The 14,529-nt window shown below is 37.0% G+C and overlaps 1 protein-coding gene across 1 annotated transcript; it reads right to left on the bottom strand.

Annotated features, from left to right (window-relative positions):
• Positions 1-506: 506 nt before the first annotated feature.
• LOC113306616 (wall-associated receptor kinase 2-like) lies at positions 507-12,569 on the bottom strand. The gene is made up of 6 exons (XM_026555561.1): positions 12,546-12,569; positions 11,217-12,105; positions 9,581-10,799; positions 9,483-9,498; positions 3,636-3,896; positions 507-752 (listed from the first exon to the last, which is right to left on the bottom strand). The coding sequence occupies exons 1-6, from the start codon at positions 12,567-12,569 to the stop codon at positions 507-509; spliced, it is 2,655 nt and encodes an 884-aa protein (XP_026411346.1).
• Positions 12,570-14,529: the final 1,960 nt, after the last annotated feature.

The raw sequence follows: 14,529 nt of genomic DNA, 5'->3' as shown, positions 1-14,529 counted from the left end.
ACAGCAAAGCATTGCAACATCTTAGTAGATTCACATCCACTGCAACATTCATTTCCTTGTATTTTCTCTCATCCAATTTCTCAAACATATTTTGGGCAATTTTCTGTGCTTGAGGAGGTGTATCATTGCTGATTTCTGGCTTCCTTCTATGAAGAGTTTCACCTGCAATTTTAAATCTAAAGAGAACCAAAGTTCCCTCGTACCACAGGGTTGTAAAAGCAATGATAAATCCAAGCCATACATCCACAAACATCGACTGCAACAACCATTTCCCTAGATGTTTCGACGGTACAAAAATCAGGCCAAAAACAGCCACCACCATTTTGATTCATTTTGCTCCGGTGTAATTAATTCCAGTTAGATTCGAAGCTCGATTCATCTTCACCTTACTGATGAAAATTGCATTGAACCACCGTAAAAATCAGCCACGGCAGTGAACTCTTTTCTTCTCTGCATCTCTACAAGAGCTGATGATGATTTATTCTAGCATGCAGTCATGAACGTCTTTATTCTCGGCTTCGAAGTATGGTGTTGTTGATAACAATACACCTCTCGCCTGTAGTTGCTGCTTGAAAGTTTCTCACTTCTCTTTGATGATAAATAACTAGTGAGCCGGGCTTGAGTGGTGCTGATAGATAAACATACCAGGCCACCACATTTGAGGCTCTCTTATCGATCATTTTTGTCGCCAATGTCATTTTGTCTCCCTTTAACCATTCATCGTTCCGGTGATTGGATTTTACTTGTACTTTCTACAAAAACACTAAAATATGATCATTAGCCAAAATATCGAGTCCTAACTGATATAAATATGGGTATAAAATGTAGCACATACGTGCTTATCAACACCCCCACACTTATATTTTGCTAGTCCTCGAGCAAAACAAAAAATTGACCCGCTACACAGCTGGTCATATTATAAGAGAGAGTTAGACCCGCTACACAGTTGGTCATCGAAAATACCATACAAAAGACCCGCTATACAGCTTGTCATGACAAATACCATACACAAGACCCGCTACACATCTGGTCATAATCATAATATCATAATGATAACTTTTTTTTTTTAATTTGGGATCATAATTCCTAACGAGAAGACCACTCCCCCACACTTGAACATTACATTGTCCTCAATGTGATTGAGTCATCCAACGTAGAAATTAAGGTGGAAAATTTTAAAATACAATAAAAATAAAAGATAGAGTCCAGGAAACAAATCTGATGGGTTGACTCCCATGAAGCGAAAGGTATTTGTTTCCCTGCTTTCCAGTAGCATGTAGTCTCAAATAAGGTGAGGTTGGAACCCAGAGTACGCTGCAAATCATATATATACAGTCTGAAAAGTTGGGGATCAACCCAACTAATCAGTTTTAATGAAAAGATGATCCTGCAGTAATAATGATTAGTACCCAGATAGCAAAAACTGAACCCAGTCTTATTCGGAACATTCATATAAGCTTTTAGAAAATCACGATCCGAGAAACAAGGGCTCAACGGAACAATGATATCGTGACTAATTGGCCCATTATCATTCACAACGGTTTCATTATTAAGGGTCAAGGTCAGAACTTTCTCAACTAATGGAACTAGTCGAGACTCAGTAAAAACTAGAGGTTCTAGTTTGGGTTTCAATTTATTAGTGTCTAGCAGCGGTGTGGAGTCTAACAAAGCATTGACTTCACAAATAACACTATCATCATCAAAATCATACCCAAAATAAGCTAAGCAAACCTCTAATGGATCTTTCAAGTCGCTCTTGCAAAAGCCTTGCGAGTGCATACTTTCTTTTCACCCACAACACTTCAGGCTAAGGTACCTAAAAAAAAATCAAATAAAATACATAAAAAGAACCAAAAGAAATCTTAAAGAACAATAAAATAAAATAATGTACAAAAAGATATCAATCAGAGAGTATTTTACAACCACTCCCCGGCAGCGGCGCCAAAAACTTGGTAGGCTCATAAACCTACAATAAATACTGCAAGTGCACAACGTCTAACTAGTAGACAATGGCATGTACAGGTCGTTCCCACGAGGAGTGTGAAATACTTCTACTAACTAATACCAAGAATCAATAAATCAATAAGGTGATGTTTAACGATTTTTCAGGAATTCGGGACAAAATGAAATAATAAATAATTGTTAACAATAAACAGAATGAGAGCGGGTTATTAGGATTTTCGGTTTCCACCAAATAGCTATGCAAACTCTACTAATCTTTAAAAATATATTTCATGCTTTTATTTTCAAATACTATTTCTCCGCTATAGTTTTCTTCGCTTCATGGGTAGTGATTCTAAAGCATTACCTATCAATCCTTGCATACCACGTCTAGGGATTTAACCGAAGCACGAAATATCAATTCAAAAGCATAAATAATCAAGAAAATTACATAAACGATTAAACACCAAGCTTTGTGAAGAAAAAACTATTAATCAATCAAATCATTATTAAGAATATATCAATGTAGAGTTTTCACAATTAATTGATTTCTACCTAAACCCAAACATGACTCTAGCTAGACATGGTTTTCTCAAAAGCCATAAACATATTAAAATCAAACTCTAGCTAATGAAAAATGAAGAATCGAAAACAAAACTTCAAAACCCTTCTCTCCTTGCGGCACTATGGCCGTGGGCCTCGTCTTTGTCTCAATATGTGATCGTATACATAGTCTCACCAAATAAATCTAATTCCCTTATTAATTCTCTACACCACGTCATCAGCCAATTAACCTATGACACATGTTGAGGGATAAACAAAATCACCCAATGAAGTTTCGCCACGTCTTCATTTCAAACACTTGTCTGCCATCTGATCTTCTAGATGTCTCGTGCTCATTTTGTTTCCATAAACGTTGTGAAAGAATCTTAGCACAATAGGAAAGTTAAGATATGATGTTGACACAAGTCATAAACATTTGAACTCCACATACTCTTTCTTATACGCTCGTGAACCACAGGCTGCAACAACAGTGCCCCTAAACAAAACACGAATCATCACTCCCACCACTGGTTTAACAGCCCGACCAGTTAACCACAAAATAAACTCAAAAACCGAGATCAGGTCCCTGCTTTGCTTGTTGTCGATCACATGTAGCCACCGTCAACGTCTTTAACTTCTCTGCACTTCCACTTCTCATTGTCTATCCATTCCAGCTCCTTCCAAAACTCGTTGTGGCCATTTTTCTTCATATCTACAGCTTCACATACAGCTGCCACGACCCAACCGCATTTCATATTCTCTGACTAAGAACTCACCTTCAGTGATCACACACAACAACTCCAATCTTCTATCCATACAAATCTCGACCACAAACATCAACCGAGATAACCTTTCCAGACACAAACATCAGCTACTGCAATCATTTCACCAGCAACAACATCACAATACTAGTTTTGAGCTCCAAACAGTTCAATCCCTGAGCAAAACCAGTCTAATCCCTGACCATCTCGGCTTCAGTTCACCAGCTACGTACAACCCCACCCGGCACCAGTTCAGCCAACCTCTTCGCGGTATGAACTAGAGTCCCATTTCGATTCCAGTTTCGCCAAACATAGTTATCTCAGCCATTAGAGGATTCATAGCCACCACACCCAACTCCAAGTTATCACCGGCAACTGCAGTTCACCCACCTTTGACAGCAAAGCATTGTAACATCTTAGTAGATTCACAGCCACTGCACCATTCATTTCCTTGTATTTTCTCTCAGCCGATTTCTCAAACATCTTTTGGGCAATTTTCTGTGCTTTAGGAGGTGTATCATTGCTGATTTCTGGCTTCCTTCTATGACGAGTTTCACCTGGAATTTCAAATCTAAAGAGAACCAAAGTTCCCTCGTACCACAGGGTTGTAAAAGCAATGATAAATCCAAGCCATACATCCACAAACATTGACTGCAACAACCATGTCCATAGATGTTTCGACGGTACAAAAATCAGGCCAAAAACAGCAAAAATCAATTCCAGTAATTAATTTTGCGACCACCATTTTGATTCATTTTGCTCCGGTGTAATTAATTCCAGTTAGATTCGAAGATCGATTCATCTTCACCTTACTGCTGAAAATTGCATTGAACCACCGCAAAAATCATCCACGGCAGTGAACTCTTTTCTTCTCTGCATCTCTACAAGAGTTGATGATGTTTTGTTCTAGCATGCAGCCATGAGCGTCTTTATTCTCGGCTTCGAAGTATTGTGTTGTTGATAACAAAACACCTCTCTCCTGTAGCTGCTGCTTGAAAGTTTCTCACTTCTCTTTGATGATAAATAACTAGTGGGCCGCGCTTGAGTGGTGCTGATAGATAAACATACCAGGCCACCACATTTGAGGCTCTCTTATCGATCATTTTTGTCGCCAATGTCATTTTTCCTCCCTTTAACCATTCATCGTTCCGGTGATTGGATTTTACTGGTACTTTCTACAAAAGCACTGAAATATGATCATTAGCCAAAATATCGAGTCGTAACTGATATAAATATGGGTATAAAATGTAGCACATACGTGCTTATCAACGCACAACTCTCAACCCTAAAAAGGGTAGAATTGTCGAGAATAACCTTCTTTTATTGATTAAACAGGGAAGTCCCTTCCAATATCAATTATATATGAAAAGAGGCACGAATTTCAGACTTGCAAGGCTTAGCAGAGCAAAAAAGAGAAAAAAAATATCACAACAATCTAAAACAATTTTGTTTTCCTAAAGCCTGATGTGTGCATAATCTTGTCTCTTTTGATCAGGCACATGAGACAAGATGCACTAACCAACACAATTAAGATGTGCTGGGGTGAACAATAATCTGTCCACCATAACCTTTTCGAAAGAAATTCATAGAGCTATGTTTCTCAGAGTGTTTAGACCATAATTTTTTCTCTAATGATATAGTCTTTTCTTTGGAAACTAACTTCTTTGAAGAAGAGATGCGTTTACATACCTCTGATGATTTTTGAACAAGTTTGACCTTGTTTGCTAATCGATCGTTCTTCGTTGAAGTTTGTTGACATATCTTATTTTGTGTTTGTACTTAAAACACTTTGAAAGTTCATGACCTTTGAGAGTACAATAAGAGCATGTGAACATGGAAGATGATTCAGATGCCCGAGATGTGTAGGCATCTAGACACATAGTGGAACCTGAAAAATCAGAAAAAGAGTTTCCAGTAGAAACAGGTAAAATCATTTTTTTCTTCCAGACCTGTTAAGATTTCTTCTGAAAGTATCAAGATTGATGTATGTGTTGCTACAATTATCAAAATGAATATTTTCACAAAGAAGTGCAACACTTGACTTTTCTTCTTCATTAGAATCATAGTTGTCATACATTTCATCAAGACTTGCAGCTAGACCTTTGTTCCCAGTGTATTTTTTACGATTTGGACACTCATTTGCAAAATGACCAAAACTTTTACACTTAAAGAAGTGGGGCATATCGTCGTCATCAGTTTCATCTATATCCATGTTTTTAGGAGGGACACGATTATGAGGTTTAACCGATGACCTAGGTTTATCTCTGGAGAATCGTTTACTTCTCTTCAAAAGAAGATCCCTAAACTGTCTAGTGATCAAGGAGACTGACTTGTCAAGATCTTCATCTGATGAATCAGCCTCGGAAATATCATCTTCAGAGATGCAAACACTTTTACTTTTGTCAAGTAATTTAGTGTACTTTTGTTCTTTGAAAGCAACATCCTTTCCGAATTTGGATGTATGCTCATGATCAAAGATCTTTAACTTCCCAACCAGAGTGTTTCTGGAAAGAGTTGCAAGGTTATTACCTTAAACGATGGCATGCTTCTTAGAATCGTATTTGGATGGCAGCGATCTGAGAATTTTCATCACAATATCCTTTTCAGGAATAGTCTTACCCAATGCAAAAGATGCATTAACAATTTCAGACACTTTGTGATTAAACTCATCAAGTAAATCTTCATCTTCCATACGAAGGTTTTCCCAATCGGAATTTAGGTTTTGAAGCCTGGCTTCCTTTCCACTGGTATTTCCTTCAAATACGGTTTCTAAGATATCCCAAGCATCTTTAGATTGAGTGCACGTAGTCACATGGTGATGAAGATTTGGGGTAATGGCATGGATGATAGCATTTAACCCGTCAGAATTTTTTCTTTGCAGCGAGAATCTCGGTAGGTTCAAATGCACCAATATCCTTTGGAACAGTTGCATCGCTTTCTGCAACAATCGGAGGATTATAGCCATTAACAACATAAACCTATGATTGAAAATCACGCTCTTGAAGAAAGGCACGCATAACAATTTTTCACCATAAGTAATTTGAGCCATCGAAGACTGGTGGTGCGTTTATGGAGATAACACTTTTGTCCATATTCAGATCGCTACAAACACAGATTTACAATGTCTTAAATGTGTTTGGATGCTCTGATACCAGTTGAAAAAGCGGGGGTACAACAACCACACCCAATATTTCGTTTGGCAATCTGAATAGACAAACACCATTATACTTTCAAGAGAATCAACTAGACACTCAGACTCAATCTAGAGAAAAGTATATCAAAGATTTTTATATCTATATCTATATCTCTCAATTCAATATGCAATCAGCAAATAGGAATTTGCGATCCCGATTAAATATAAGAGAAGTAACTTGAACGTTACCAAAGACCAATATTCAAGGATCATTAAATTTCAATCAACAACCAAAGGTTGGATTTACCAATTGATCGATTCAACGCACAACCTGTAATATTTCAATTATATAACAAAATATAATGCGGAAAGGAAATAACACAGAACCAGAATTTTGTTAACGAGGAAAACCGCAAATGCAGAAAAACCCCGGGACCTAGTCCATCTTTGAACACTACACTGTATTAAGCCGCTACAGACACTAGCCTACTACCAATGAACTTCGGACTGGAATGTAGTTGAACCCTAATCAATCTCACATTGATTCAGGGTACAGTTGTGCTCCTTACATCTCTGATATCAGTAGGATACTACGTACTTGATTCCCTTAGCTGATCTCACCCACAACCAAGAGTTTCTACGACCCAAAGTCGAAGACTTGATAAACAAATACATCTCACACAGAAAAGTCTATTGGTATAGATAAATCTGTCTCCCGTAGAAATACCTGCGAGTTTTGTTCCGCTTTTTGATAAATCAAGGTGCATAGGAACCAATTGATAAACCGTACTTATATTCCATAAGAACAACCTAGTATTATCAATCACCTCAAAATAATCTTAATCGTATGGTACCGAAATAAGAAATTGTGGAATCACAAACGATGAGACGAAGATGTTTGTGACTACTTTTTATCTTTCCTATCGGAGAATTAATCTCGGGAAAATCTTAGAGAAGATAGTAGTCAATACGATAGAACAAGGAAAGATCAGAACACGCAATTACAGAGAAAATAGTTGGGGTCTGGCTTCACAATCCCAATGAAAACTTTAAGTCGTTAACCTAAAGGGTTTCGTGAAAAACCTAAGGTTAAAGGAGGTGTGGGGATTAGGTTTCCCAGTTGCTAGAGTTCTTCTTTATATAGTTTTCAAATAAGGGTTTGCAATCTAAGTTACCTTGGTAACAAAGCATTCAATATTCACTGTTAGATGAAAACCTGATTAGATTCAAGTTAATATCTTTCAACTGTTAGATAGAACTTATCTTGTTATACACAAATGAAATGTACCTTCATTAAGGTTTAAGTAATCATACCTAAACGTGTACACCATGTTGGCTCAACAGTAGTTAACCGAGGTTAACTATATGAACACTCTCATATCAACCTTATTCATCTTAACCACAACTAGTTCAAATGACTCAAATGAAACTAGTTAAAGACTTTTTCAATTGCTATATTCTCATAGAAGTATACAAGAACACAATTGAAGCAAAATCGGTTTGATTCACTCGAATCAATTCATGAACATTATATCCACGGTTTGCAAAGAATGCATTCCTTAATATATCAATGTATTAGGTCATGTCACAACCGATTTTAGAACTTTAATCACTCAAGTATGCAAACGGGTACGCATACTTAAGTAGCCGGTCTGAGTTTGGGTTCGCCAGTATGTGAACGGGTACACATACCTTAGTACACTTCCAAAACCCAGCCGAAATTCCCGGACCTATACCTTACGCAAGTATGCGTACCGATATGTGTACTTGGTACACAGAATTTCACAACTACAAGTACGTATACGGGTATGCATACTCTAGTTCCGGTCATGGATCACATACATGCAAGAATGCACACTATATTTATAATCCAATAGTTCTAAACTCTATTTCAATCATTGAAACTTTCTTAGAGAATGAAAATAGCCGTTTTCACACACTATTAGCATCAAAGCAATTTTCAAGTTATTGAAATAATCATGACGAAACATTCCAAGACTACACCAAATGATTGTATCACACAAACCATGTAAGATGTTACTCGGAAATTTTCACATGATTATCTTTTGAATTTCGTCAAGAATATAAGATGAACTTGATTGAAGCCAAAGCTTACCAACACATATTTCGAGAAATATGTAAGCGAGTTAATCTCAACTCGAAAGCTCAAATGTGTATAATCGACAACTATATAGTAATACGACTTTTGTCTTAATGTAGGAAATAGAGTAGAAATAGACTTTCCAAGCGATAGACGAGTTTTAGTCTCCACATACCTTTTGTTGATGAAGTTCCACAAGGTCTCCTTAGTAGTTCTTCGTCTTCAATTGATGAACGCCGTGAAGTCTAATGCTCTACTATACAATCTATCCTAGTCCGAGATATCACTATAAGTAGACTAGAAATTAAGACTTATAGTTTTGATCACTAACATTGACAAACAAGCTTGAGATAGCAATGCTTGCGAGTTCGACCGAGCAGTGCTCTAACAATTTTTTTTCCCTTAAATCTTATGGGTGCAACTGTAAATGACTTGTTTGCATTTCTTAGGGGTTCTAACTTCTAATGTTGGATCAAGTTGTTCAGTTTTGGTTACAAAAAAAGAGGTCAAGTTCATCTCCAGCCTCTCGATCACCTGTAAATGGATCTAGTGAAAATTGAACTCTCTTAATTCTTAAATTTGAACCTGTAACTTGAAATTCAGTATGCATTTTAGAATTGTAATACAAATATTTATAGTTGTGATTAATTTTTAAAATTTCGTGAAAAGCCATCGGTCAAAACCTTAAATTAACAGAAGCGAAGACTGAACAGTTCAGCTTCGGTCTCAGATGTGAGAACCGTGTTATACACAGTTAGGTCGGCGGTTTTGCCTAAGAACTGACCGACAGACTGTTGTGCGTCCCAAGAATAAAGGATTAAATTTTGGATATTTCAAATTTATTCTCGTATAATTGGTTTTAGGGAAATATGAGAAATTGGGTTATGCTGCTCAACAATAAGTACATCATATTATTGAAATCAAAATGCAATCAAGTTACTGAAATCTGAGAATTAATCATCCATCCCAGATAGAGAAAAAGTATAAATAAATATATTCTTACCGAAGTAGGTAACCACCTATAGAAACTTACGCATTCATTGGATACAATTTATTAAAATGTAATTTGGGGAAACAACAAACAAATTCAGACAGTATTACCTGAGCATGTTCATCGGCTTGAACACATCTTTTTCCATACTACTGCATTGACCAGAATCACCAGTGGTGTAAGAGTTTATAGGTACATAGTAGAGATCTGTTGGTTCATCATTGAATACTTTGGGCTTTAATTCCTGGCTCGGTTGATAATTAACTCCAGATAGTTGTATTTCTGATTTACTCAAGCTTTCCAGCTCTGCAGCAACTTGTTTCATTGTAGGTCTTCCTCCACCCTCCATACTGAGGCATCTCCTTGCAAGCTCTGCAACTGCAATAACATGTTCACGCCTCCCTTCGTTCGCTACTTGAGGTTGAATAAGCTTAAAGACGTCATTCCTTTCCATTGTATAAAGGAAAAATGAACCTAGACTTCTTTGTTCTAGTGATCGATTTGGAGAAATGGGCATTTCTCCTGTTAAGAGTTCGACAAGAACTACCCCAAAACTATAAACATCGCTTTTATCTGTCAATTGGCTAGTTTCAAAGTACTCCGGATCTAAATACCCTAACGTCCCCTGAACTAGTGTATCTATTTGGGTTAGGCCTAGTGTATTCAACCTTGATGCTCCAAAATCTGATACTTTTGCGGTGTAATTTTCATCTAAAAGTATGTTGGCGGACTTAATATCCCTATGAATGATGGGTATAGAAGCCGCTGAGTGCAAATATGCAAGTGCTCCTGCACTCTCAGTTGCAATCCTCAAACGGATTTTCCAAGAAAGGGAAGATGACGATTTTCCGTCTACCTTGTTATGGATGTGTTGGAAGAGGGTGCCATTTGAAATATACTCGTACACAAGCAGCGGAACCTCGGATTCCAAACAACATCCCAACACCTTAACCACATTTCGATGGTTAACTTGAGATAAAATAACAAGCTCATTAATGAATTGTTCAATTTGGCTCTCATCAATTACTTTTGACTTTTTGATGGCAACTACACTTTTATCAGATAAAGTTCCCAAATAAACTGTTCCAAAACTTCCCTTACCAAGGATCAGTTTATCACTATAATTATTAGTCGCTGCTTTTAATTCTTCTGCTGTAAAGATTTTTGTAGCCTGCGACCCACCTTCGTATGATGATAGTTGTTGTTTCAACAATATACCACCATTTTGCCGAAAGAACTTCTCTTTAAGTTCATTTAACTTATTTCTTTTTACGCTCAAGTATACCAAAGAACTGGCAACGATAAGAAATAAGAACCCTAATCCAATACCTGCATCAATCTTATTTCAATCAACAAAAATAATATTGCGCATATCCAATCAAAGGGAGAAGGAGTATTGCATACCAAGAGTGACATATAATATAGGAAATTCCTTGTTTTTGCGAATGCAACCAATTCCACCTTTCCTCCCATCTCCGTGGTGGCCCTGTGGACAAGTACAACTGTAACTTCCTATTGTGTTTGTGCATATTCCTGAGCAAGGATTTTTATGTTGATCCTCACACTCATCCACATCTGTTTATCCTCCACCATGAAAAGTAACCGACAAACTCATCAGTTAGCATAATAAACCTAATTTATTCAGAGACAACATATCTGGATAGGGGGTCACAGAAATTATTTCTACCACACTAGTTCGATTGACTAAATTGTAAACACAAGGACTTTTAGTTTACCAATTCATACCTTGGCATCCAGGGCTTAGATATGGGTTCCCCATGAAACCCGTGTTGCAAGTGCAAGAATATCCAGGAACCTTGTCCGAATTGCTACAATTACTATCTTTTTGGCAGGCAAACGTAGACATATCTTTTTGAGCTTCTTCGCACGTCTTGTTACCAATAGCCCAATCGAGCACTATCGGAATATTTGCCCCTTTGGTACGAAAATTTGTACCTAATATATCTGAAGCATTAAATGTGTAGTTATCAGACTCACCTATGAATGAGTAACTGCAAGGATTGAAGGATACACTCTCCTTTGTTGCGTTTAAAGAATCAGCATAGTTTAGAAACCTCTTGATTCCTTTAGGTAATTCTACTTGACAACACCCACTTCCAGAACAAGACCCATCTACAATATTTTCTTTAGTTTCACAACTCGTGACGCAACTTGTACTGAAGTTAACATTTGGCTCAAAAATGAACCCCATGGAATAACAACCAATCCCGAATAATTTGTTCTTGGTTGATGAAATTGTAAATGGGGTATTTCTGGTACTCAAAAAATTTGTGGATTCGTCTAGGGTAACATTGCCAGTTTTCTGTTCATAACACAGTGTAGCTGGTGATTTCTTTACACGCACTTCGTTATCTGATATACCTATCAGTTCAATCATATTAATTTTACCTGAAGTCAGGTTTGTACCAAGCCATAAGAACGGTTTTGGAGAGTTAAAAGATGTATTGCATGTGATGTTGTAGAGCTGTAGTCCGTCTCCGGTAAAGGAACACCCGTTCTCGCTGGGACCTATACCAAATGGGTATGGAATTGCGACGTTACCGCATTTGGCTTCGCATCCAGGCTTCGACTGTGGCAATGGAGTTGTTGATGATGTTAGGGTTAGCCCTGAGAGCTGCAATAGCAATAAGAGATGTAGAAGCATAATAGCACAAGCTGTAGATATGATATTCTGGTTTTTGTTATGCTTTGCTTTCCATAGATGGAAATGAATTCTGGGTAGAGGAGACATATATATATATATATATATGTTATTAAACTAATCATTATATTCTGGTTTTTAGCGCGTTGATATGGTAATTATCAAATACTAATATAAAGGATATGTCTGTTGTCTGTTGAGTACCACCAAGTTCATACAAATTTCAACGATCCTACATCTGGTGACTCAGTAATGACTGCTTCCTAGAAGTCTTGATCAATGGACTTGGAAATTTATATTTATATTTACTATTAGACCCTTTTAATTTATTTCCACTTGCTGTAAAAACTCATCGTGGATAAGATGTTCCCGATAAGAAGAGTTCTGATTCATGATTGTGCTCCACAACTTACCTTTTCGATCAAGTTGCAGTACATATAATTTTTCAAACTTCAAATGGCAGAGACTTGGCATACACACATAGTAGAACCAATCGATCAATCAAAAAGAAAGAAAAGAAAAGTACAGTAGATATGTGTGCACGTACATTGGTCAATAATATAAGTTAGGGAATATTGGGGATATGCCCCAAAATCGACTGTCATTTTGGGGATATGCCAAGGATTCCAGTCTTCGGGAATAATACCCCAGCCATCCAAATTTCCATCCAAAATCGTTAAGTAATCAATATTCGCACACGCTTGGGATCACATATGCGAATTAAAAAGACAAATTACGATATACTAACACCTTTACAAGGTTCAGGAACATATTCAAACGAAAAAATCTCGAAAAAACTAGAGAGAAAGTTCAGACACATTTACGATAAATTGACTAACGGTTCCTTGACGGAAACCGTTACTTTGGAGCATATTCTCAAAAACTGGAATCCTGGGACATATCCCCAAAATGACAGTGGATTTTGGGGCATATTCCCAAATTTCCCTATAAGTTACACCCGGGGAATTACTGTCTGCTCCAGACTTGGACTTTGTTGGGAAGAGAAATGTATTGCAAAATATATGGTCAGGCACTTAGGATTAGAAACCTGTAACGGGTGAAAAATGTACAGGGCACAATTTGCATGGGAAAATTGGGGTTACACAACTAAAAATTGGTGTAAAAATGAACACAGTGGATATCCTAAAGTACATACTTAGAGCAAGTTTGACCCAATTTGAGTGAGAACACCCACTCTGTAGCCCTTGCTCTTAAGCCAAAATTTTATCCAACAATGATCACCCAATACACCTAAAGTACATAACCACTCACAGTTCAATAATGGTTTCCAAATGAATCAACCAACAACAAACCAAGTCATAGTTAATTCATAAAAAAAGATTAATGGACCCATTCTGTTAGATATTTCAGAATCCTAATTCCCAACTATGGAATGGAACAAATCAAGAAAAACTAAAGTCCAAGATAAATAACTAGAGTTTTTTTACATGTTGCATCTTTGATTAATTAAGAAAGAACAGGTCAGTTTAACAAAACGAAAAATCAAATGAAGATGTGCCCTCCTCGATCCAAAGCCAGTAAATAATTGATGACTAAGGATAATTAAAAAGGGAAAATTGGGAATATGTCCCATTTTCACTAATTCGTTTGGGGATCTATCCCATAACGGAAAAAATTAGTGAATCTATCCTAGAGAGAGAAAAAAACTGTCAAGTGGCTAGCATCCCACATGTGTGGGCTTACACATGCGACAGATTGACATTTCTGCCCTCGACCGTTGGATGAGCGCCACGTCAACTAGCATATAAATGAGCGCCACGTCACCTATTATGTCGATGATAGCCACGTGTTATGAAATCCAATGGTCTATTTTTACCTTGATACTTGAAATGACACTTTTACCCTATTTAATAGAAAAATTATCGAAAGTCTTCATCATCATCCTACTTCCACCGTGGAGAAACTTTTATTGGAAGTTAAGAAAAAAATTAAGATACAAAAATTAAGATACATAATAAAATTAACAATTTAAATAAAAGAAATTATGAAATCAAGTTTGTCTTTATATAATCTTGAGATGTTAACACAGAAAGAACAAAAGACTAGTTAGGCTAGTTCTAGTAGTACTGTCAAACATTTAACCAAAGATAATTTAACATTGGTCCAACACACTATATCAACAGTTGCTTCTCACACAGATTAAATCGAATTTAAACACCAAAATGAACATTGATCAAGCTTACAAATCAAACTGGACTGTAGGCTTCCTCTGCCTCTTTGAACCTGCATCATAGTTGAAATTGTTAATGGTCTGCTTCACAGGGCCCTTGTTGATGTTTCTGATGGACACATTCACACTAGATGATGTAGCAGCAGTTTTAGGCTTTGGTTGTTTTCCTTCTGGCTTAGTTGTTGCAATTGATGTAGTCTTTTTAA

The sequence above is a fragment of the Papaver somniferum genome, chromosome 1 (genome assembly GCF_003573695.1).
Source record: "Papaver somniferum cultivar HN1 chromosome 1, ASM357369v1, whole genome shotgun sequence".
Lineage (NCBI taxonomy): Eukaryota > Viridiplantae > Streptophyta > Magnoliopsida > Ranunculales > Papaveraceae > Papaver > Papaver somniferum.
This window is presented reverse-complemented; position numbering and strand designations above follow the sequence as displayed.

Bases quoted from the DNA above. Each gene is read 5' to 3' on its own strand.
- LOC113306616 (XM_026555561.1), bottom strand. From the start codon at position 12,569: ATGTACTGCAACTTGATCGAAAAG. The intron at 12,106-12,545 runs GTAAGTTGTGGA...TTGCTATTGCAG, and splicing joins ACTGCAACTTGATCGAAAAG to CTCTCAGGGCTAACCCTAAC. The intron at 10,800-11,216 runs GTATGAATTGGT...AGATTGATGCAG, and splicing joins TCTAAGCCCTGGATGCCAAG to GTATTGGATTAGGGTTCTTA.